Source organism: Dermochelys coriacea, chromosome 7, assembly GCF_009764565.3.
Source record: "Dermochelys coriacea isolate rDerCor1 chromosome 7, rDerCor1.pri.v4, whole genome shotgun sequence".
Taxonomy (NCBI): Eukaryota; Metazoa; Chordata; order Testudines; family Dermochelyidae; genus Dermochelys; species Dermochelys coriacea.
In genome coordinates, this window is record NC_050074.1 from 114669081 (window position 1) to 114694557 (window position 25477).

At 43.4% G+C, this 25477-nt stretch overlaps 2 protein-coding genes across 10 annotated transcripts in view; both read right to left on the minus strand.

Annotated features, from left to right (window-relative positions):
* Positions 1 to 11681, minus strand: part of VWA2 (von Willebrand factor A domain containing 2) — a 71011-nt gene extending 59330 nt beyond the window's left edge. The window contains 3 exon segments of the mRNA XM_043519378.1: positions 9497 to 9619; positions 9693 to 9941; positions 11673 to 11681. Of these exon segments, the coding sequence (XP_043375313.1) occupies positions 9497 to 9619; positions 9693 to 9941; positions 11673 to 11681 (381 nt within the window).
* An 8504-nt stretch (positions 11682 to 20185) lies between these two features.
* The window catches only part of TDRD1 (tudor domain containing 1), a 66431-nt gene continuing 61139 nt past the window's right edge, over positions 20186 to 25477 (minus strand). For all 9 annotated transcript variants that reach the window (XM_043519010.1, XM_038411596.2, XM_043519004.1 and 6 more), the window contains one exon: positions 20186 to 24929. In XM_043519010.1, the coding sequence (XP_043374945.1) occupies positions 24837 to 24929 (93 nt within the window). In that variant the 3' untranslated portion in view covers positions 20186 to 24836. The remainder of the gene's footprint in view (positions 24930 to 25477) is intronic.

The window sequence follows — 25477 nt, forward strand, 5'->3', positions numbered from 1 at the left end:
TGGAAGAAGAAAAGGAGTACTTGTGGCACCTTAGAGACTAACAAATTTATTAGAGCATAAGCTTTCGTGAGGTTTTTTCCACCAAATGCATCCGATGAAGTGAGCTGTAGCTCACGAAAGCTTATGCTCTAATAAATTTGTTAGTCTCTAAGGTGCCACAAGTCCTCCTTTTCTTTTTGCGAATACAGACTAACACGGCTGCTACTCTGAAACCTGTCATGATGGAAGAAGAGAAATTCAGTTCAAAAAGACAGCCACCCAACAGACACTTCCTCATGACAGCTCTCCACAATGCCAAATGCCTACCCGCAGCTCCACAACCTCTATCACATAACTAAGAGATGAACATTTTCCTGTGCATTCTCCTCCTTCAAGGGTCACAATAACACTTCTATGAAAGGAAAGGACTCCAAGATTGCTAGGAGTCACTTTGACATTTCAAAACACACACACACACACACACACACACACACACACACACAGATGAGCTGCCAAAATCTTAACAACCGGTTCCCTCCTCACCCCACGAGAGGGTCATGGCCCACCCCCGCCACCCGGGACTCCTGCCCCATCCAACCCCTTGCATTCCTTGACGCCCCGCCTGGGACCCCGTCCCATCCACCTTCCTCCCTGTCCCCTGACTGCCCCCAGAACCGGGCAGGAGGGTCTTGAGGGCCACCGTAGTGGGTGTCCACCCCGGCCTGCCCCTAAGAGTCAGAGGGACCTGCCGGGGGGCGAGGTGGGGAGTCCTGGTGGTGCTTACCTGGGGCAGCTCCCAGGAATCATCTGGCAGGTCCCTCTGGCTCCTAGGGGTGGGGTAGCATAGCTGGGTGGGGGAGCAGAGGGAGCGGACGCTCCCCCCACTGATCACATCAAAAGTGGCGCCTTAGGCACCAACTCCGTGGGTGCTCCGGGGCTGGCGCCACCCTGCCTTGCTTCTTGGCCCACCCACCTGGCTTCCCGCGAATCAGCTGTTTGGTGGGAAGCTGGGGAGGGCTGAGAAGCAAGTGGCAGCTTTGCCCTCAGGCCGAGGGTGGCGGAGGTGAGCTGGGGCAGGGAGCGGTTTCCCTGCACGCCCCCCGGGTTACCTGCTGTGGCGCGGGCGGCCCTCCTCGCGCCCCCCCAGTCCGAGCTCACCTCCACCTCCTTGGGCCTGAGCGCGAAACCGCCACCTGCTTCTCAGCCCTCCCAGGCTTCCTGCGCGAACAGCTGATTCGCGGGAAACCGGGGGCGGGAGGGGGGTGGAGAAGCAGAGTGGGGCAGCTCGTTCAGGGGAGGAAGTGGAGACGTAGGCAGAGCGGAGGTGAACTGGGGCCGGGCGTGGGGCAGGGAGCTGCCGCTGGGGGCTCTGCACCCACCAAATTTTCCCTGTGGGTGCTCCAGCCCCAGAGCACCCACAGGAGTCAGCCCCTGAGGCGCCACTTTTGGCCAGTTGTTAAATTTAGAAGCCTTTTTAGAATCGGTTGTCCCGCAAGGGACAACTGGTTCTAAAAGAGCTTCTAAATTTAATAACCGGTGTGAACCGGCTCCAGCTCACCACTGTATTATATGTATTTTGTAGATCCATCATTTCTAGCTTCTCTGATCCAATTTCAATTGGACATGCTTATTCTTCACTTCCTGTCCAAAACAGTTACATAGTATGGTTGCAAACTGTCAAGTAACTACCAGGGCTCCACCCTAGATATGCCAGCTCTAAGTAGCTGGCGAATAGAGTTGGGTGGAAAATGAGTGTGTGTGGGGAAATTTTCAACTTTTTGGTTAAAAATAAAAAGTTTTGAGTTTTCAATTTTTTGTAGAAATAAATAAAATAAAAAAAATAAATAGAAATGCACAGAAATTTACCATTAATTTTTGTTTAGCTAAACCCCAACTTTCCACTGAAAACGCAAACAGTTTTGCTGGAAATATTTCAAGCAGCCGTACTCGTGAAATGATGATTACTGTGCATAAAGCAGGTCTATGGGCCCTGTTTGGGCTTTGGATCAGGCCCTATAAACAAACAACAATACCTGAATTTAGGACCTTTTTTGAGCCCAAAAGCTTGAGCTAGAACTTCCTGCATAGTTTGCTCCAATGGACATCATCACGTTACTGATTTTGCCCACCATTCGAGCGGCAGGCATGTTTCCACAAACATCTGAACTTTGTGTTGTGACAGATATATGCAAGACCTCTTTGGGCACATATTAGTGGTGTAATTAAAACTGTGATCACTTCTAATTGTCAGGGGCTTTCCTGGTCCTGCTTGCAAGCAGGGGGCTCTGTAGGGAAGTGTGCTACGTGATCTGGGACTAGCAGCAATCAGCTCTGCCGCCAGCCAACCTACAGGAAGGTGGGATAAGGGTGCTTCTGTTTCAGGGAGCAGCCAGCTTTGTTTCTCTCTGGTTTGGGGTTTGTATGTGTTATTCTGGATTCTAAGAATAAAAGTAGTGCTACCTTCCAGCAAGAGTATTTGATGTTTTCAATCTAACTCTGTGAAAATAACATTTTGCCCTTCTTTAGAGTTTCAGGCAATAAGGATCTCCCTGAAGCAATCTATAGCTAAGTACAGGATACCAGGAATAAATGTTTTGCTGAAGTGCCTGAACCAGAGGGATGTAGCAATCTATGTGAACTCAATCTCTTAGGTTAAACTAACTACAGCTGGAAAGAAATAAACTAGGCAAACAATATAATTATTCCAAGGCTGTGAAAACGTCTACGTGACTGAGTCATGTACTTTGCTAGGAGCTATTAATCCAAGGCTAGAATACACTTCTAGAGATTCCAGTGCAATTACTATACTCTGCACAGCTCCAAATCCTTTAGCTTTTTGCAATAGGTTGTTCACAACTGTGAATTCTATTTCAGATGTTCCCATCTCAGGGGCTGTCTACACGACAGCGGGAGTTGTGATTCCCAGGGCAGGGCAACAGGCTCGAGCTACCAAGCTAAAAATAGCAGTGTGGACATTGCGGCATAGGTGGAAGATCAGACTAGCCATTCAAACTCAGACCCAGGGGGCTGAGTGGGCCACCCAAACTTGGACCCAGGAGACTGGGTGGGCTTGGACTGAGGTGACTAGCCCAAGTGGCTGCCAGTGCTGAAACATCCACACTATTATTTTTAGCTAGCTAGCACAAGTCTGTCTACCCATGCTGGGTATCAAACCTCCCAGCTGCAGTGTAGACATACCCTCAAGGGTCTGTTCCTCAGCACAGAAGTTATTTATATGCAATGTATTCTTGCAGGAGCAAGCAAGGCAAGAAGCACACAGAAGAAATGAGCATATGGAGGCCCCCTGGCCTGATTCTCCGCTTCTCTACACCTGCTGTAATCATCTACACCTGTGCAAGGTGAAAAGTTAGTGATATACACTCACCTTGCATAGGTATAAGTGACTATCCCCAGTAAAAGGTTGTTGAGAATCAGACCTCCTATATGTACAGTATCTTTGCAGCACACTGCAGCATTGCGTGTAAGCAAGGAGATGGGACACTGCCTTATTTCTTAAAAATGCATCAATCACTCTCTTGTTAAACGTGACTGAGGTATACACGTACATCCCCCCAACACTGATCACTAACGGGTCAGAAGCTCACGAAAGCTTATGCTCTAATAAATTTGTTAGTCTCTAAGGTGCCACAAGTACTCCTTTTCTTTTTGCGAATACAGACTAACATGGCTGCTACTCTGAAACCAGTTACAGTACAGAAAGCCATGCAGCCATCTGAGAGGCGGCAGAGATGGCACAGCTGGAAAGCCTGCATTCGGAGCAAGAGACCGCCGACTAGTCATTTCTGAGCAATGCAAAGCCTTTGCCTTTGATTAGAATGCTGCTCCTAACAATACCAATCATACCTTAAAATGCAAAGACATCGTTGATCAGTATGGCAGAAAAGGGCTCACAGGATCGTGAATAGCAACTCAAAGTCTGGCAAGTGCAATGGCAAGTCAGTCCAGTGGTCCATCTAGATTGGTATCTGTCCTAATCCAGAGGCCAATCTTTGATATTGCAGAGGAAGACGGAATAGTCCCCATAAGTCAGTCAATTCTACCACGTACGTAGGGTGCGGAGAAAGAAATCCACTTTTGCTCCCTTTAGCAACCAGCTTAGATCCTCACACCTGGGAATGATTATCCGAATCTTGGCATATATGATAAAATGATTGGTCATACGGGCTGTGAGCCCCACTAGAAGCCAGTCTGGGATTTTCCTCTCAGGCACCAGTCCTACAAACTTACGCTTTATTAAGAATATAGTATAAGTGTTTGCAAGATTGGGGCCTAGGGCCTGTTCCAAAGGCTGTTAAAATCAGCTTGAGCCTTCCTATTGGCTTCAATGGGCTTTGGCTCAAGACTGTGTTTAAAACATACACATGGGTATTTCCATCAGATTAGCTGATCAGTCTGCCCTGCTCTGAAAAGCTAGTAAGCCATTTACACCCAGGAGAACCTCCCTGGCAAGGCTGATTTAACCCACGTCTTTCAGATGATGCTCTGTTCAGGTTATCCAACAACTAAGTATCCTGGATACAAGAAAGGACCATGGGATTTGCTCAGTTCATGAAGCATTTCTGTACCAGGCTACGTGTGTACATGCTCCCAAGTACATTCACATCAGAAGTCAAACGTGACCTTGAAAACCTCTAAGGATGGAGATTCCATCACCTCCCTAGGTAATGCATTCCAGTGCTTCACCACCCTCCTAGTGAAATAGCTTTTCCTAATATCCAACCTAGACCACCCCCACTGCAACTTGAGACCATTGCTTTTTGGTTTTGTCATCTGCCACCCCTGAGAACAGCCTAGCTCCATCCTCTCTGGAACCCTCCCTTCAGGTAGTTGAAGGCTGATCAAATCTCCCCTCACTCTTCTCTTCTGCAGACTAAATAAGCCCAATTCCCTCAGCCTCTCCTCATAAGTCATGTGCTCCAGCCCCCTAATCATTTTCGTTGATCTACGCTGGACTCTGTCCAATTTGTCCACATCCTTTCTGTAGTGGGAGCCCCAAAATTGGATTCAGTACTCCAGATGTGGCCTCACCAGTGCCGAATAGAGGGGAATAATCACTTCCCTCGAACTGCTGGCAATGATCCTACTAACGCAGCCCAATATGCTGTTAGCCTTGGCTGGGATGATTTAGTTGGGGTTGGTCCTGCTTTGAGCAGGGGGTTGGACTAGATGACCTCCTGAGGTCTCTTCCAACCTCTCACCTCCTACGATTTTATGATTGTAAACTACTTACAATCATAGTAGGGACCTTATTATTTTTTAGCACAGTGTAACTACTATATAGTGCCATGTATCCACACAATAAAATACTATACTGTTCATAAAAAGAAAAGGAGTACTTGTGGCACCTTAGAGACTAACAAATTTATTAGAGCATAAGCTTTCGTGAGCTACAGCTCACTTCATCGGATGCATTTGGTGGAAAAAACAGAGTAGAGATTTATATACACACACACAGAGAACATGAAACAATGGGTTTATCATACACACTGTAAGGAGAGTGATCACTTAAGATAAGCCATCACCCACAGCAGGGGGGGGAAGGAGGAAAACCTTTCATGGTGACAAGCAGGTAGGCTAATTCCAGCAGTTAACAAGAATATCAGAGGAACAGTGGGGGGTGGGGTGGGAGGGAGAAATACCATGGGGAAATAGTTTTACTTTGTGTAATGACTCATCCATTCCCAGTCTCTATTCAAGCCTAAGTTAATTGTATCCAGTTTGCAAATTAATTCCAATTCAGCAGTCTCTCGTTGGAGTCTGTTTTTGAAGCTTTTTTGTTGAAGTATAGCCACTCTTAGGTCTGTGATCGAGTGACCAGAGAGATTGAAGTGTTCTCCAACTGGTTTTTGAATGTTATAATTCTTGACGTCTGATTTGTGTCCATTCATTCTTTTACGTAGAGACTGTCCAGTTTGGCCAATGTACATGGCAGAGGGGCATTGCTGGCACATGATGGCATATATCACATTGGTAGATGCGCAGGTGAACGAGCCTCTGATAGTGTGGCTGATGTGATTAGGCCCTATGATGGTATCCCCTGAATAGATATGTGGACAGAGTTGGCAACGGGCTTTGTTGCAAGGATAGGTTCCTGGGTTAGTGGTTCTGTTGTGTGGTGTGTGGTTGCTGGTGAGTATTTGCTTCAGATTGGGGGGCTGTCTGTAAGCAAGGACTGGTCTGTCTCCCAAGATCTGAGAGAGCGATGGCTCGTCCTTCAGGATAGGTTGTAGATCCTTGATGATGCGTTGGAGGGGTTTTAGTTGGGGGCTGAAGGTGATGGCTAGTGGCGTTCTGTTGTTTTCTTTCTTGGGCCTGTCCTGTAGTAGGTGACTTCTGGGTACTCTTCTGGCTCTGTCAATCTGTTTCTTCACTTCAGCAGGTGGGTACTGTAGTTGTAGGAATGCATGATAGAGATCTTGTAGGTGTTTGTCTCTGTCTGAGGGGTTGGAGCAAATGCGGTTATATCGTAGCGCTTGGCTGTAGACAATGGATCGAGTGGTATGAACTGGATGAAAGCTAGAGGCATGTAGGTAGGAATAGCGGTCAGTAGGTTTCCGATATAGGGTGGTGTTTATGTGACCATCGCTTATTAGCACCGTAGTGTCCAGGAAGTGGATCTCTTGTGTGGACTGGTCCAGGCTGAGGTTGATGGTGGGATGGAAATTGTTGAAATCATGGTGGAATTCCTCAAGAGCTTCTTTTCCATGGGTCCAGATGATGAAGATGTCATCAATGTAGCGCAAGTAGAGTAGGGGCATTAGGGAACGAGAGCTGAGGAAGCGTTGTTCTAAGTCAGCCATAAAAATGTTGGCATACTGTGGGGCCATGCGGGTACCCATCGCAGTGCCGCTGATTTGAAGGCTCTGCAATACTGTGTTTTATGGACTACAACTCTCAATTCTAGTTTTGTGGATAAAGTTTTAAGACTTATTACAAACAGTATTAAAAACAGCATTAACATAACTAGTTTCAGAGTAGCAGCCGTGTTAGTCTGTATTCGCAAAAAGAAAAGGAGTACTTGTGGCACCTTAGAGACTAACAAATTTATTAGAGCATAAGCTTTCGTGAGCTACAGCTCACTTCATCGGATGCATTTGGTGGAAAAACAAAGGAGAGATTTATAAACACACACACAGAGAACATGAAACAATGGGTTTATCATACACACTGTAAGGAGAGATCACTTAAGATAAGCCATCACCAGCAGCAGGGGGGGGAAAGGAGGAAAACCTTTCATGGTGACAAGCAAGGTAGGCTAATTCCAGCAGTTAACAAGAATATCAGAGGAACAGTGGGGGGTGGGGTGGGAGGGAGAAATACCATGGGGAAATAGTTTTACTTTGTGTAATGACTCATCCATTCCCAGTCTCTATTCAAGCCTAAGTTAATTGTATCCAGTTTGCAAATTAATTCCAATTCAGCAGTCTCTCGTTGGAGTCTGTTTTTGAAGCTTTTTTGTTGAAGTATAGCCACTCTTAGGTCTGTGATCGAGTGACCAGAGAGATTGAAGTGTTCTCCAACTGGTTTTTGAATGTTATAATTCTTGACGTCTGATTTGTGTCCATTCATTCTTTTACGTAGAGACTGTCCAGTTTGGCCAATGTACATGGCAGAGGGGCATTGCTGGCACATGATGGCATATATCACATTGGTAGATGCGCAGGTGAACGAGCCTCTGATAGTGTGGCTGATGTGATTAGGCCCTATGATGGTATCCCCTGAATAGATATGTGGACAGAGTTGGCAACGGGCTTTGTTGCAAGGATAGGTTCCTGGGTTAGTGGTTCTGTTGTGTGGTGTGTGGTTGCTGGTGAGTATTTGCTTCAGATTGGGGGGCTGTCTGTAAGCAAGGACTGGTCTATCTCCCAAGATCTGAGAGAGCGATGGCTCGTCCTTCAGGATAGGTTGTAGATCCTTGATGATGCGTTGGAGAGGTTTTAGTTGGGGGCTGAAGGTGATGGCTAGTGGCGTTCTGTTGTTTTCTTTGTTGGGCCTGTCCTGTAGTAGGTGACTTCTGGGTACTCTTCTGGCTCTGTCAATCTGTTTAAATCTGTGTAAATTTAATGGGTTTCAGAGTAGCAGCCGTGCTAGTCTGTATTCGCAAAAAGAAAAGGAGTACTTGTGGCACCTTAGAGACTAACAAATTTATTAGAGCATAAGCTTTCGTGAGCTACAGCTCACTTCATTGGATGCATTTGCGCCAATTTACACTCAGTGAAGAGATAACCCATGTCTGTACGGTGAACATTGCCAAGACAAAATTACAATTGGGAATACATACTTGTAGAACTACTTTATAAACTAGAGCTACTAAAAATCACCCACTAACTGTATTACACTTCTACCTGAACAAGTTCTATTATTTTACTATCTACACTTGTGCACAATACTATTCTTATATAGTATGTTGCCGACTATTTAGCCTTGCAGAACTCAGCAAGAAAATACTTTGACCCACACGTTTTGCCCACTAGCAGGAAGGAAAACGGAGCTAGATAAGTTTCAGAGTAGCAGCCGTGTTAGTCTGTATCCGCAAAAAGAACAGGAGGACTTGTGGCACCTTAGAGACTAACAAATTTATTTGAGCAAAAGCTACAGCTCACTTCACCGGATGCATTCAGTGGAAAACTGAACGCATCCGATGAAGTGAGCTGTAGCTCACGAAAGCTTTGGCTCAAATACATTTGTTGGAGCTAGATAAGAACAGAACAGTCTGGTTGCAGCTTCATGCAGTCCAGGTGCGTTTGGCTTAACAGAACCCAAAGGGTGGAAAAATCCAGAAAGGAGGGGAGAGAAATGTAACTTTAATTTGTTCCCCCCCCCCCCCATATATACACAATACGCCCAGAACCCAGGGCAAGGAGCATGCTCGAAATACGCTGATCTATACCGTCCAATATTGCACCAGGACACAATGTCCGCGGGGAGTTACTCAACCTACACGTTAGAAGAGGGACTTTCTTCTGTCCTTGCGGTGGGTACATTTCTGCCCGTGCCCTCCCCCATCTCTCGGGGGGCTAAACACCCTCACTAGTTTTCTGCAGCCCGCCGAACTCCCTCCAGGTGCGTGGGGAAACCAAGCCGCCTGCAGCCGTCCCAGCAACGCGGCGGAGCTCGCTGGAGCGAGCGGGTCGGGCTCTGGCTCACCTTACAGAGAAGGGATCCATTTTCCGCACCCACCCAGGAAGCTGGCACCGAGACAGACAATGGGGACAGGGATTTGCCCGGGTCACGCCGCCCTGGGTCGGGAGAAGAGCCTTCGTGCCGCACCAAGCCGCGCTCATTGACCCCCCCCCCTCCTCCAGCTTGCGGGCAGGGCCCCCACGCGCCCCAATCCTGGGTCTTTTGCCTGCTCAGCCCCAGCAGCTGCACCCAAAGGGGAGAATCCGGCCTCAGCTCGCACTGGGCAGCCAGGGCTCAGGAGGGGAAGCCGCAGCTCTCCCGTCCCCCATAACTTTTATCACTGGGGGGGGAGGGGGGGTGCAGCGTGCGGTACCTCTGCCCAGGCACCGGTTCCGCGGCGGACGGGACGGGACGGGACGGGGAACGCCAGACGCTTGTAATTTACCAAGTCAGCCTCGCTTGCCGGCGATCGCCTCTGCTCCGCTCCCCGCGCCAGCTAATGGGCAGCGATCCGCCCCATGGAGGAGCGGGGGGCGCCGAACGCAGCGGCCGCTGGCTACGCCGCTCACAGGCTTGGGAGCGCGGCGCTGCCTTCCCCGCTCTCTGCTGCAGGGGGCGCCGCAGCGCAGGCAGAGGGGGCGGGTGCTGCGCGGAGCGAAGTCAAGCCGCGGGGGCGGCGGCGGGGGGCACTTCTCTCCCTCCGCCTGGGTGGGCAAAGCCCTGAACAAGCCCCTCTCGGCCAGAGCCTTCTCCTTCCCGGCGGCTTGGGCCAGGCTGTGCAGGTGCATGCAGAGGATGCCCTCCAGGGCAGGGCGGCACTAGCCAGAGACACAGGGACCTTTAAAGTATGAAATGCAGGGCAGGTCTGTTAACAAACAACTGCACCCCAGGGCCGGGGGGAGTAGGGCGGCAGGGGCTCTCTTAAATGCCTCCCCTGCGTCCAAATTCAAATAAACGTGAAGAGTAGTAGATTGTATCACATATCAGTAAAAAGTGGTATTTTCCAGTCCCAGGGATCAGAACCACAGTTGCCAGTAAATAAGCACCCCAACTTTCACAATAAGCCAGAAATCAAGGCCAAAACCAGCCAATCCCTAAGAACCCCAACCCTCTATGGGACTAGATCCCCTCGGCCTGCAGTCTGGGGCTGTAGTGGGCCTGCTGTGCACCCCTGACTCTCTCCCCCCCCCAGGAGCTGATAAAAAATAGAAGCAACAGGTTACAACAAGCTACAAGCAAAAAACTAGCCAACAAGCAACTCACAAGACAATTAAGCCAAAAACAAGCCCAATTTTTATGGGGTTTTTTTTTGCAGGTTTGGCATGTCTGATCAGAACTAGGATGTCAAGCTTGTTTCACTGGTTTCTGACTCTTTTCTCTGGTGGTTCCTCTGTCGTCTCCCCTAGCCTGCACTGGATTTGGCATGGCTGCAGAGGTCTTGCTATGCAAAACACTTGTAGAATAAGGACCATACTGGTTAAATCCAGAGCCAATCTGTTATGCTGGCTCCACGTGCCACCCTTGTTTACTTCTCATTCAGTGTCACACACACTAATCCAGACGTTCATCAGCAAGCCGTAACGGAAGAAGTTACCATTTGCAGAAGGGACATCATCAAGTCACTGGCTAGCAGAGCCAAGTTGGTAGGCTGATAAACTGATACAGCCACAGAAAAATCATGGTCTCCCTCTCCCTGTGCAACAAAGCAGTGCAATGCTCATTCCACTGGGCTTAGTGGCCCTAACCCAGAGGTGGCCAACCTGTGGCTCCGGAGCCACATGCGGCTCTTTAGAGGTTAACATTCGGCTCCTTGCATAGGTGCTGACTCCGGGGCTGGAGCTACAGACATTAACTTTCCAGTGTGCCAGGGGGTGCTCGCTGCTCAACCCCTGACTCTGCCCCAGGCCCTACCCCTACTTCACCTCTTCCCTCAAGGCCCCTGCCTCTTCCCCTGAGCCTGCCATGCCCTTGGTCCTCCCCCCCAGAGCCTCCTGCACATGCGAAACAGCTGATTGCAGGAGATGGGGGGTTCTGGGTGACAGGAGGCACTGGAGAGGGGGTGCTGGAGCTGATGGGGACTGCTGACATATTACTGTGGCTCTTTGGCGATCTAAATTGGTAAATTCCAGCTCCTTCTCAGGCTCAGATTGGCCACCCCTGCCCTAACCCCTCTGGGAAGATTTGTCCCCAACTCTCTTTCCTACTCTTCAAGTTATTAACTTGGAGGATACACGCAGCAATTGGACCACCCTTTTCCTGTACATCAAAGCTCTCAGTCTGTCCCTTCCATATTCCCTTAAATCCCACTCCTTTTCAGAAGTGCTCTCCTCAATACAATTTACTCCCATTTTTGTATCTCACCCTTATACTTTGGATTATGTTCCTCTAAATTATAATACGATTCTGAACTGTGTGCAAGTCTGTCTGCCCTCACTCCAACATGTGTTTGTGTCCCGATACCACGTACCTTTAGGGGTTCTACCATCACAGTTTATGTCAGCAAATGACTGAGCTGTTAGTTTAACAAGGCACTGGCTCCTCCAACTCACCAGTCCCATGTTAAGATTAATATATTTTTGATTTAAGTGGAAAATTTTAAAAATCAGTTTTATATTTCACTGTTTTTACATTTCTCTCAATGTAGCCATTAAAAACCAGAGAGGACAATTTAATTGTTTATAGTCCATTTCATTATCACGTTCTCATGCCTAGCACACTGCAGCAATAGCAGGGTGTGAACACTACAGAACATTTGGTTTAATTTTCCCAAAGAGTTTCAACATTCAAAAGTTTAGGAAACACTGCCTTCAGCCATGTTCAAAGATCACTCATGTTTTTGTATTAAGTTAATTAACTGATCTAGATGATAATTTTCAACACTCTTAAATTACCTTAGCTTTACATTTAGAGAACGGAATTAGCCCCTAAGGTTGAAATGAAACAAACCCCCACACAGTAGAATATATTTAAAGCTAAAGCATCCAAGATTGTCTTCATGTACCAGAACAGTTTACCAAATCCTCTATTAGAATGCCCTGTACTATGGTCTAAAACTTATACGAGAGCAGTGGAAGAGAAAATGTACATACAGCTCATCTGTGGCAATGGTTCACAATGGGCTCTGGAATCAGGCTGTTTCTTCAGCCTGCTGTATGACAAACAGCATGCAAAGTAGCAGCAATCAACTGTGTCAAAGCAGATTGAGAATACAGCATTGGTCTGATGAGCAGCAATTCCCCTTGGGGACTGAGTTGCCCCATTTTCCCAGTTGAACCTGCAACCTCTGCAGCTCAGGGACACTATGTCAGATGAAGAGGGCATACTGAAGGGAAAAGTTTCAGAGTAGCAGCCGTGTTAGTCTCTAAGGTGCCACAAGTCCTCCTTTTCTTTTTGCGAATACAGACTAACAAATTTATTTGAGCATAAGCTTTCGTGAGCTACAGCTCACTTCATCGGATGCAGTGAGCTGTAGCTCACGAAAGCTTATGCTCAAATAAATTTGTTAGTCTCTAAGGTGCCACAAGTATTCCTTTTCTTTTTGAAGGGATAAGGAAATTTAGAGGATGACAACACCACAGAAAGAAACAGATGGGGTATAAAAGAAAGTATGTTATCTCACATTTAAAAAAAAAAAGAAAAAAAAAAGAAAGAGTCCTGCTAGAGCAAGGATGAATTTCAGTGTCAAAATAAAGTCAAGACGTCATCTAGAGAAGAAATAATGCTCTGTTCTGGGAGCCAGGAAGTCCCTGAATGAAATTTTTTGGATAAAACTTTGAGGGGGAAAAAAAAAAATGCAGTCAGGTCAACCGGAACATTTGGCAACTTTGTATTGAATTCACCACGGTTTTGGTCAAAACAAAATCAGAAAACTCAAAAGATTTAATTTTTCCAATTCAAAACAAACTTTTCATTTAAAAATTTACTTTGTTTTATATAAAAAAGGTAAAGAAATAACCTCAACAATTCAACAAAACATTTTTAACCCAAAACAATTGTAAAATTATTTTTGGTTTGGCCACTGAATAGAAAAATTGGTTATTCGCACACCCTTAATCCTGAGTTCTTTTGATAAACTAGGGTACTCACTTGTTTTGTGACTTTGACCAAGTCACTTCATCTCATTCATCTATGGGTTAAAATGGGGTTAACACCTACCTAGTAAACAAAGGAGCTATGCAGATTCATTAGTTAATATCTGCAGAGCACAGTAAGCCCATCTAAAATACGCCTATTGTTCCACTGGGTGACAATGAATCAAGAAAGAACAAAGGATGTGCATTAGACAAAGCTTTTTAACAATCATAAATGTCCTCTTTTTAAGTGCCCCACAGTCTAGTAAGACCTGACTGCAAAACTTATTGAGAAGATGTAGCAACGTTAATTCTTGTGTTTCAGAGCTGTTGAAACGGAGTGAGACTTGGCTGTGCTCTTCTTTACATCCACAAGCAACGTATAATCTACTTTTTAACAGCAGTTTGTTTGCTTCATGTAGAAGCAGTTAACTATTCTATTTCAAGATGCCAATTCTCCCTTTAATAAAATACCTGAAGGAAAATGCTCCAAAATAGAGCTGATTGGACAGAAGTGTATTTTCCATGTACATTTTCAAATTAAATCAAAGTCTCAATCTGTTGGATTTTAGTGGAGTTTTCAGCTTTTTAACAGAAGATTAATAAAATTCTCTATTTTCTCCTCCCTTCTCTCTCCCCTCGTCATTCCCCTGCAAAAAAAGAGGAAGAAAAAGGTAGAGAAAATATTTTGAGTTTTCTATAACTAAAACTGAAAATTGACCAAAATGGCAGTTTCAGTTGAAAAGCTACTTTTCATCAAAAACTTTTTCAAGTAAATTTCAACCAACACTACTCTAGAAATCAGATCAGATCTACATACCTTATTTAAAGCTTTCACATCCCGGCAAAGGGTGCTTCATTTGAGGTGGTGTGGGTGGTGTGTCTACTCTGACAAGTAATTTCAGACAGTCACCATGCCCATCTCTTTAATAATGGAGGTCTGACTATAGCTTCTCCTGGACAATATGCTGCTGCTCTTGGATCAGCTGACTGTGGTCACCTACAGTAGACTACAGGGTAATATCTGATCTAAAAATCCATGGCAGATTTAGCATCACCTTAAGGGGGACAGGATCCAGTCTTCTCCAGTTCAGTACATTACAGGACCTTTCCATGTTCCTAAGAGCAACAACTTCAGTACACTTTTAATACTGAAATAATTATAAACAATCTTATCCCTCCCCTCCCCCGCCCTTATCTAAGAATACACTAGGATTTATTTAAAGGTATTAGTAAATTTATTCCAGTAGCAGGAGCTATATTTAATAGGTAGTGGATTCCATTACTAGATCAAATCCTCCTTATTCTGCTTTCTTTTCTGGGTATTTTAGGATTAAACTGTTTTTAATTGACTTAATTCCAATGACATTACTTTTCACCTCCTGGATCTATTTAATACCTTACCCTACAGTGGAGGGGAAACTGATTTTAGTTTTAGGAATAGGTTTCAGTGCTCAATGAATTCTTCAACGGAGCAATACATAAAATGGTAAAGTCCACAAGAAACTCTATACCTCATGCCTACAACAGGGGAGTGAATTTGAGCCATAAGTATACAGAATTAGGGATATCTTTCATTTTCCCCACCTTTTAAAATATTAATACAAATACTAAACTAATACTTGGCATTCAACTAACTTTTCAAAAATGCTATTTTACAGATTAGTCACTGCAATGTTCACCAGAGGTAGGTCTCAACTTTTTACAAATGGGGAAACTGAGGCAGATGGATAAAGCCACTTGCCCAAGGACAGAGGGTGTGTCACGGGATGGAACCAAACACTGAAAACTGGGAATCCCTGGCATCAATGTCTCTTATATGATACAGTTTAAATGCTGCCAGGGAGAAATCAATTGGCAGGTAAGCTCTATTTACTAGAAGAAATAATCAATTTGGGATCACTTTAAAAAAAAAAAAAAAGTCTCAGACTCAGAGTTCTCATCTGTAAAATAGGGATGATACCTATTAGCACTCATGGGCCCTAGTGAATAATATGCTCCCATTATAGGGAGCACTATACTAACACATAAAAGACAATTCCTGACTGAAGATTTTACAGTTTAAATCTCTGTCCACAACTAATTTTTGTCTGAAATTAAATAATGAACAATTTGAATCACCACCATCATTTTAAAATGCTTCTCTTCTTCCCTCTCCCCTCTCCCAGCTGCTAGGACTGCTCCAGATTTCAGCACATCACACGTACCATTTTCTTTTTAAGTGGGAGATTAACAAACTCCTTGTGCCCTCTTTGGTTCCCACACAGGACAAACAAGGATTCCCTAAATCAAGGTTTCCTTCTTTTCAGATGCAGCCAAAATGTCTTTTAGGTAGTAGTTGGATTGTATTTACATACAGTGGAATACATCTTACCGGGCCACTTACAGGACCAGCAAAAATTGACTGCTGGGAGCAGAAGCAATATCTGAAAGAGGAACAAAAACTGTAGGATTATGGCAGCAGTGCTATCTCTATCCTGTATAAAGCCACAACCTGGAGCTGGTAATACTCCTTACAAAAGACATACTCAAGAGAGTCACAATCCTTTGTTTAGGAGAAAGGACAAGAGGAGTTTAATAAAGAACTAAATTTATTGCAAGAGGAAAAACCCCTTAGTGAACAATTAGACATTACAAAAATAATGCACAAAAAAGAAAATAATGAAAGAAAAACAGATTGTATAGGGGGAGGAAGAAACTGAAGAGAGGAAGAAAATATTGAGGCAAGATAAAAAGGTTTACGAAAAACTGTGACATTTAAACAAAAACAAACAGTGAAGCAAATTACACTGAAGGGCCACTTCATTCACCACTGAAATGCAATTACCTCAGTCACAACTGTTTGACAGTACACAATACTGCACAGTTTAGAACTGAAGCGGTGACTGTCTTTCTCCATTTGAATTAGGAGGGGGAAATACATGCAAGTGGAAAGCAATTACCTGAGTTATTTGCCCAAAACACTAGAGTTAACGTCTCTGCTTTTCAAAAGAAGATATTGCTATGGAAACTCTAGTAAGCACAAGTGTCCAGGACCAGGGTTGTGTGTCTAGCAGGACATATAACTCCATGGTGCCCCAGTGGTAAGAAAAGTAGATGGCACCTTTCCTTAAGTCACCAGTGAAATACCACCACTTATTGGAAAATTCCTATTCAGATACTGACATGGCGTGATACTGGTCTGGTTGCAAGATCCAATGAAAACAGCACAAGGTGTTATAGCGCAGACGAGGTTTAAGACAAGAAAAGAGAAGGCCTGTTGAAAGAAAATATGGTCTTGTGACTTGTGTTTAAGGCACTTGACTGCCCACAACTGTTACTTAGAATGTTGGCATCTTCTCAGATTTTAGATGGAGACCCTGCTAGCTAGCTTAACATACATTTTAAGACTTTATTGCCCTCCTTTTTCTCCTCCTTCTCCCTCCACAGCAGAACTGGTTTTATTTTTGTTTTCTAATGAGTCTGGTATTGTTCACCTGTGTATTAAGGGTAGAAACTTATAAATGCATAAATAGTAATAACATACAATTGATTGGATACAATATTATGCCTTGCAACATTAAGATAGCAATTCACTCCTTTTCCACGAACGTACAATAGACAGCCTAAAATTTTCAAATACTGTACAGTAGGAAATGTTAACTTTTACAAAAAAACACCACAGCATACAGTTTACCGCAGACATTGCCCAACAACCAAATGCCATCCATGAGTTACTTACTGATAGCCAACCAGTCATGGAATCTCTGACCGGCTACACCCCCCATTTTAACTCACTTTCTGGAAACATGCATGGTTTGGTATCTGGAGTTCACACAATAATACCATGAGACTTTAGATTGTAACTACAGCAATTCAACAGCAGCTCAACTTTGATCTCCCATTTTATTTGATAATTACTCTTGTGTATTTTTTCATATTGTTGTGTTGGACAATACACGAGTACCCAGAGCGAGACAGAGGTCCATTTGTGATTCACTATTGTGTGTCAGTAACTTTTCAGGCTTGGCATGCTCACTGCACCTAACACACTATTGTCAGGATATGTACCCAATAAGGGGCATGTAGCATATGACTGGAAAACTAACACCACATCGGTCTCTAATATTCTTGCATGATGTATGTACGAAGTGTGTACAGAGTTATGGATATGTTCTTAATATGTTGGGCAAGCAATGCATAACCACAGGGAAGGTCTACACTACAGCGGGGATCGATGTTCTGAGACCAATCCACCAGCAGTCTATTTAGCAGGTCTAATAAAGACCTGCCAAATCAACTGTAGATCTCTCTCCAGTCGACTCCGGTATTCTACCCTTGAGGAGAAGAATAGGGTAATTCAACAGGAGACTTTCTCCTGTCGACCTCCCACAGCGTAGACTCCAGGGTAAATCAACCTAAGATACATCAACTCCAGTTACATTATTTATGTAGCTGGAGTTGCATAGCATAGGCTGACTTACCACGGTAGTATAGATGTAGTCACAGTCTACCCTAGACAAAGAAATGTATCAAGCTAATCAGGGGACAAGACAACATGGTGTCAACACTCCAGCAGGAAAGAGAAACTTTATTTGGGCTATAAAGACAAGGGTCTGGAATTCAACTACAATAATATTGCATACAATTGGTTGTATTATAAAAGTGCATCGAGTAAGGTCTATTATGAAAGACTAACACAATGGCGATCATCATCGTGAAATGTATGCACTAACACTATACAAGAAATAAATACTCACTAATATTATGCTTTGAAGTCTGTGAATAAAAGGTGTTTGAACCATGCAGATCATATGTAGCTGATATACGGGTACTATCCCAGACAGAGGGAGGGAAGGAAGTTATCAGTCTCCAACAAAATTCAGCAAGGTGTGACAAAAACAATGGAAGACCCATTTACATATGAACGAGCAGGAGGATGGGTCCACAGGAAGGGAAAAACCGCATGAGATGATCCTGAGTCTGGGGACAAAGCAGTGAGTTTAGAGAAATATAAGGAGATAGAAGAAGCCATCTTGGCATCCATCACAGGACAGACCTCTTGCAAGCTGAGAAAGATGGGTCCTTCAGCCAACGGGGTTGTAGTTTCTGGGAACAGAATATGGGTGAGAAATCTGCTGATGCAAAGATCTTTCACTTAGGAAGACAAGGGAAAGTAGCACCTTGTATTGCTGTGGCAAGTCCTGACTGAGAAAAAGTCAGTATGACTGTAAACAGAAAGATTGGTAAGAAATCTACCTTGAACCAAGGCTGTAGCTTGTTAAGTCTTAGCCATTAGCAAGTGTATTTTTACTTTTGTTGGTTTGTAACTCATTTTAACTTTATTCTTTCTACTTAGGTTAAGTGACACCATGTCCTTTGTTAATAAACCTGTTTTATTTCTTACACTCAACCAACTCAATGCTGTGCTTGAAGAGAAGGGTGCATTTACCTCAGTTAAGTTAATAAGCTGTAATGTGCTTTTGTCTCTTTAGAACAAACCACTCTTACTAATCCTCTGAATGTTTCTGGAGAGGGCTGGATGTTTTCAGGCAGATAGTTCTGAGGAAATTCAGGACAGGTGCTGGGGTCACTTGCTTAATGGTAGAATGGCTGGTGGAAACAAGAGTGTGGCAGTGGTGCTGTAAGCTGGCTGCTGGGTTCAGAGTTGCCGAACAGACACACAGGCACTCGGTGTATGCTTATATGCTGGCTGGGAGCGTCCAGGCTGGGAGCTACAGCAACGGAGGATTTTAAGGGCACTCAGGGTTACAGGACAAGTGGCAACAACTTCTCCTTGGTCTGAGTCACACCCCAAAACGTGACGCCCATATTTGTAAAACACACATGGTATTAATTTAAAAAATAAAATAGATTTCAGCTCATTTTAAACCTTCTGAGTCTTTCTATGCTGCGCCATCAGCAATACTGCACTTGGATGAGCCTGGGTGATCACAATCTGCTATTAACTGGAGGTCCTATTTTGTGACAAGCGCTTTCTACATACCAACTTGCACCAGTAGTTTAACAAATATTTTTTAAAGTCAGTTTAGTTAAACTCGTGCAAACCCCTGTGTGGATGGATTCAAACTGAGTTACAACTGACTTGTGAGCAATTTAGCTTTAATCAATAAGGAATAGATTAAGTCAACTGATTGTGTCCACACAGGAGTTTGCAACTGTAACTAAAACTACTTAAAATAATTTTGCTTAAACATATACAACTTGTGTTTAGACAAGGCCTCCAATTTTGGAACTTAAGCTGCTCTGCCTGTGTGTTGTGTTTTAGCTATATAGCTTAATTCAGCCCCCTAGGGGCAGAGATAACATCTTCCTTTATAATATGTCTAGTACTGAGCACATTGACAACTCAAATAATTTTGGGGATTTCATTAGAAACACTACCATGGGATTATATTAAAACCTGATATCTATACATCAATGACATTTTAGAGATTGCAACACAAACCTATTGATTTCCTTTCTATATTAATATTCCTAGCAATCATTAATGGGGTTCTCTTTTGCCAGGAAAGGGAAAACAGGGGCTTTTCAGCATTTCAACATGGAACCCAGAATACAAAAGCCACAGCCTCTTCATTCCGCTTCAAACAATGTGGTAAAATTCAGATGGATACAAATCTGATTGATTGAAGATGGACAGTTTCAAATTTTGAAGGAGATATAGGCTGCATTTAAAAGACAAAATGATAGTTGTAATATACTCTCAAGAATGGCATTCAGGTTAACTCCATTCTGTCTCAATTTCCAAACAACCCATTTGTGATATGCAAATTTGATGGTAAAAATATAAATAAAAATAAATTCAGAGACACTTTTAGAGACATTCTGCCTTTGGACATGTGCATATAAATTTCTATTGACTTCAAAGAGAATTGCATGTATGCATTCAATGGCAAAATTTAGCCGTTAATGATGTAAACACCAATTTTGGAGAGAAAAAGGAAAGGGCTTAATTTTCAACAGATTAACTTCATACAAATGGAAAGAAATCTAGACCATGAAATAGCTTTATTACTCCTGGTAACATACAGAGCATGTGCAGTGTTTCAAGATTGGTCTTTGAAATACAACAAAAAAGTAGCATCCTCAAATTTAAAGCCGAGCAAAGTTTAAACAAGGTTACAACTGCTTGAAATGTACAATTCTTTCACACCATGCTTACATATTATCTGCATCCAGCAGCTCAATAAATACAAAATCATGCGAGGAACAAGCTTAAGTTCCCATTGGTGCCACACAATCATGAAAGGGGGAAAAAAGACCGTTTCCAAACTTTGAAAAGTCTTCATGGATAAAACTATGATGCTTCAGCAAGTGGGATTTTACATAAAAAAGCACTGGAACAGAACCAATTATGAGGAAAGATTGTAATTCAAAACTCATATATTCAGTATTAATTGTACAGTCTCTCTGTATACAGTCCCATACATTTCAAAATTAACTTGCCGTTATCTTTGTACTAGACAAAAGAGAAATAGAAAAACAAAAACTACAGTGCTAGAGGGACCTCACAGTACTGGAAGGCCTGTAACATGCGTGAGAAAATATAAACTAACAGATGTTCAGATTGTTAAACGAACAAAAAGGTTGAAAAAGGGAGTGGGCATTGTAAATCTGAACAGAATGGTCTAGCATGTCTTATCTGTAGTAGGAGGGAAGTAGTGGTTAGAACACAAGCATAAGTCAGGAGATCTGGGTTCTAGCCCTAATTTTGCCACAGAGTGGCTGTGTGATCTTGGGCAAGTTACAACTTCTCTGTATATCAGTTTCCCATCTATAAAATGGAAATAATGCCTATCCACCATCTTTGTAAAGTCGTTTAATATCATTGGATGAAAAGTGCTACATAAGTGCAAAGTATTTTCTGAAGTTAGCTGAAGTTTTGTTCACTTCTGAGAAGATGTTAGAACTCATGTATCCACTGCAATCTTTATGCAAGCGGGTCTTCATCTAGCTAGTTGGTGAAAAAGGGCACTGCCTATTTAAGCTCTCCATTGCAGCAGATGGGGAGAAGGGGAAGTGTACAGGGATAGATCAGAAGGGCAGGAAGCCGTTGGAGCTAGGTCAGGACAAGGTCAATGCTCACTCTTTCTGCTGACTGGAAAAGTGAGGTTTTGTGGGGTATTTATACCCCATGCAACCATGGAGAGGCCCCTCTTTACCAGGATTGGGCTGGCAGCATCAGCAACATCTTCATTTGCTAAAAGCCGGCTCTGCGTAATAGAAGGGTGAGATCGGGGGGGGGGGGCGAAGGAGAAGAGGTTTCCCTCTTTCCCTGCAAGTAGGGCCCAATCGAGAGGGGGGACAGTGGGGCCCCCATCTGTGCTCCTGTGGGCAGCATGGACCAGAGGAATCCTCTGGGGATCCTTTCGTCCCATGAGTAGCCGGGGGGGGCAGGGGGGAGGAAGAACACTGCTGGTTCAGGGAACAAGCATTGAAGACTGGGGAAGCAGGCCAAGAATTAATTTGAAGCTAGGCACACTGTTGCAGCAGAAGTTCTTTCTGTAGCAATTCTAAGGTTACAGGGTGCTTACAGGACAAGTAGAACCAGACCAGGGGGATGAACAATCTCTAGGACCCAAGAAGCAGAGCATTACAACTGCAAGAAACAGAGTCACTATTGGTGAGTTGGACTGACACCAAGGGGTGGTTGAAGGGTAGGAGAATTCAAGGGAGAGAAGCTCAACGGGCATGGCTGGGGACAGCAGTGTGCTGCATTCAGGGCCTTCCAGTGTGGGAAACGGGACGCCCAGGATAGTAGATATGGGAATGGTAATTTTAACCACTCTTCCTACAATGCTGCATTTGGGGATCTTAGAGGGGAGAGTGGCATGGCATGTGGATATGGCCTACTGCTCCCTACTGAGGGTAAAAACAAGATACTGGGGAGCAGCCACTTTCTGCAGCTCCCCAGGGCTTTAGCTACTGAAACTTGTAGGGCAACGGATTTAGCCACAGAGTTTGGGAGGGCGGTCTGGGGGACACATGGGGACCCATGGTATTGGGGGGAGGGTCCGGAGTTGCTGGGTTAGCTTGGCTGCCTCAGAGATCAACAGCTTTTCACATCTGTTACAGGCTAACTTACAACTGTCTAATAGGTTGGGAGCTTATCTCAGAGGAAAGTCTAGCAAAGGTGATCCCAATAACCCCACATAGGCACAGAGTTGGGATACCAGAGATAACCAGATAGTACAGATGCCACTAATTGAAGTGGGAGTCATTAACACAGGGGGATTGGGAGACAGAGAATGTTAATTCTTGGGATAGGGTCCCTGTCTATGGGCTATTTCAGGTGCCTCAGGACATTGAGGTTAGTTAGGAATATGGTCATGCTTCTGAGAAGATGTTAAAACCAAAGATCTTAACACATTAAGAAAATGGTTTCCTTCTTTACTTATCCACCAAGATCTAAAAACAACTTCAGCTCACACATGCGTACACCACTTCCTATTGACATAAATGGGAACCATGTACAGACACAGAATTTGTCCTTAATGCCATACAGGAACTGTTGCTCCCCTCTGTTTTTGTTATTGGTGAGGTCAATAGCTGTTGCAGCAAAAAATATAGGAAGCAAACTTGTGTCTTGGCTGTAAAAAAGCCTTTTAATTAATCTCCAAACACTTATGTTGAACTTCTCTGAAGCTGAACTTTTTATTGACAATTAATAGTTCAGCTGTAACACATTTGGTTCTGAATGTTTGTAAAGTGCTACATACTAACTTTGGCTTCCAAAGGATTTTTTTGTGAGGCTATATTGTACCATCTTCTTACTCATCTGAACATCAATAGCGAGTTATTTTCTTGGCCATATTTTGGATTTTGCAGGTCATATCATACTCATCAGAGTCTCATAACCAGAAGCCAAATGTTTTTAGAGGAAGACAGGGGAGCTGTAAGTGGTAACAGTACAATGCAAAAATGCATTGAGTATGTTAATGTCATTAAAATAGAATCCAGTTCTGTCAGTCAGTTGGTCCATATAAGTATGTCACTCAAAAAAAAAAAAAAAAAAACACCCCACTACAGAGGGGGGAAGCCTAGGGTATGTTTTCCATATCTTACACCAGCAAAGGAGAATGCTATGAAGCAGTTTCAAATAAAAGCCAATTGTCTGACTGGATATGATAGCTGTTCAAATGGAATTTATTTCTGAGTGAAAGAGTCACCCTGTGCTTAGGGAAAAAACACTGCCGATTCACCATTCACCAAGAGTTTTTACATTGAGGTGTGTTAAAGGAACAGGTTTCTAATAGACTTGGTGGATTGGGACTACACCGACTCTTTTCATAGACATCCTGAATTTACAAAAGGTAAGCAACAGTTTACTGCCATGCACAAAATGATTTTAAAAAATCCCCTATTTTAAGGCAAATCAGTTTTTGATTGAGAATGAGAACTAAGTCTGGTGGCACAAGCAAAGCAACAGTTTAAAAATTCCAACTCCTTCACGTCAACTGCAGTGCTCTTGAAAAGTATCAGATTGGCAGCACTCTAAACTGAAGTCCTTACGTCTCTACAAAACAGATGCACATGACCAATGGAAACACACATTTCCATGTTTCTAAACAAACATGGAAACTAACTCTAAAGTTGAGAGCAATTCAATCTCCATGTATATGGACCTCTGGTTTATCTGCTGAGACTGTCAATAAAAGTGCCAAATTGTGAATGTGATATATGCTTTCAAATGAAGGGAGTAAATATGCACTGATACAGCATCTGAGCATATACAGAAACTTTATCCATTAATAAAATAAAGTTGCATAAACAGCGGGAGAGGTTAAGTGACTTGTCTAAATTTAGTGGCAAAGTCTGATGCGGAACTCAAGAGTTCTGAGAGCCCATTCCTTGCTCTAACCACTAAACAATGCCTGACCGAACTGCTGAATAACAATCTGAAAAAAAGGGACGATTTTGAAGGTAAGAGAGATACCTTACATGCCAATTAAAAATCAAGTTTGGTTGTTCATATTACCTCACGCAGCTGGAGGAAACAATAAGGAAAAATAAAAGGTTGAAAATATGGTTTTAAACAAATCTAACCATAAATTAGACATAGAACATGAAGTAGACCTAATGAAAAAAGTAGTATCTATACTGTTATTCTTCATGACAGATCATTTACCTAAAATTTCACAAGAATTTTTATTTCAAAACTTAAATTTTATGTTTGTTATACATTAAATGTAAAAATGAAGTTGAGTTTTCTAAGACAAAAATCCAATTTTTCCCTCTTGTAAATGAAAACTGAATAGTTTTCACTAAGTTCTCTTACCATACTTTTGGTTGGCAAGAGAAGAGTTTTCTTACAAAAACAGTTGCTTAAGAAAAAGTATTGCCTTCGTTCAAAACAACTGCACTAACAGCCAGAGGCGTCACGTCTTAACTTGGCTCCATCTAGCTTTGCTCTGATCCAGATAGCGTAAATGTACAATTTCTTATTTCACATATATACAGATACATTCAGACAGCATTCAACAGCAAAACAATTTCTACAAAAGAAATCAAGCTTTTTTGCTCCTGAACACAGCCACTATTCTAGGAATAAGAGCAGTGAGCAGCAGCAATTGCATTAACATTGGCAACACAATGTTACAGGTCTAACTAAGCATATAACACACATCATGCCTAAAAGATTTAATGTTGTAATAATTTTTTCATTTCACTACACTTATCTTGAGCCACATGTTTATTTAAAAGAAAGATGAGGATCTGTTCATGTTTTTCAATCTGTTGGGGAAGGACAGAGAGAATATTAGCAGGCACGTTGCCATATAAAGTATTATGTAAATGTTCATTTTTAAAATTAAATAAAATCAACTTGAAAGCCACTTTTAAAAAGTAGTTTTAGGAACTACAAATGAACCTGGGTTCCCATTCTAGCTTAGTGAATGTACAATTACCTTTCCCTATTTTGTGAAAAACACACAGCATGGTGCATTAAATGATTTTGGCTGACCCTCAATATATATATATTTTTTTTTTAAAGAAACCCCTAAGGAGAGCTCTGATGAGGTGCTAGAGATGATGATGTCAGCAGATCAATGGTCCAGGCCAACAGGAAGTTAATATAGCCCTGTCACCAAGTTCTCTCCTTGCTTCCATTCGGTGGTGTGCTACCTATCTCTAGAGTTACTTCCTGGAAGCCCTTTGTAGTGTATTAAATCTGTCTCTCCTCCACCTGTCTCAGGGGATTCAGAGCCAGACCCCTTCCATGTCTTGTCCCCCACTCTCCCCTCTCCTCCCCACCCCCAATAAAACAAGCAGAGGAGTCATTC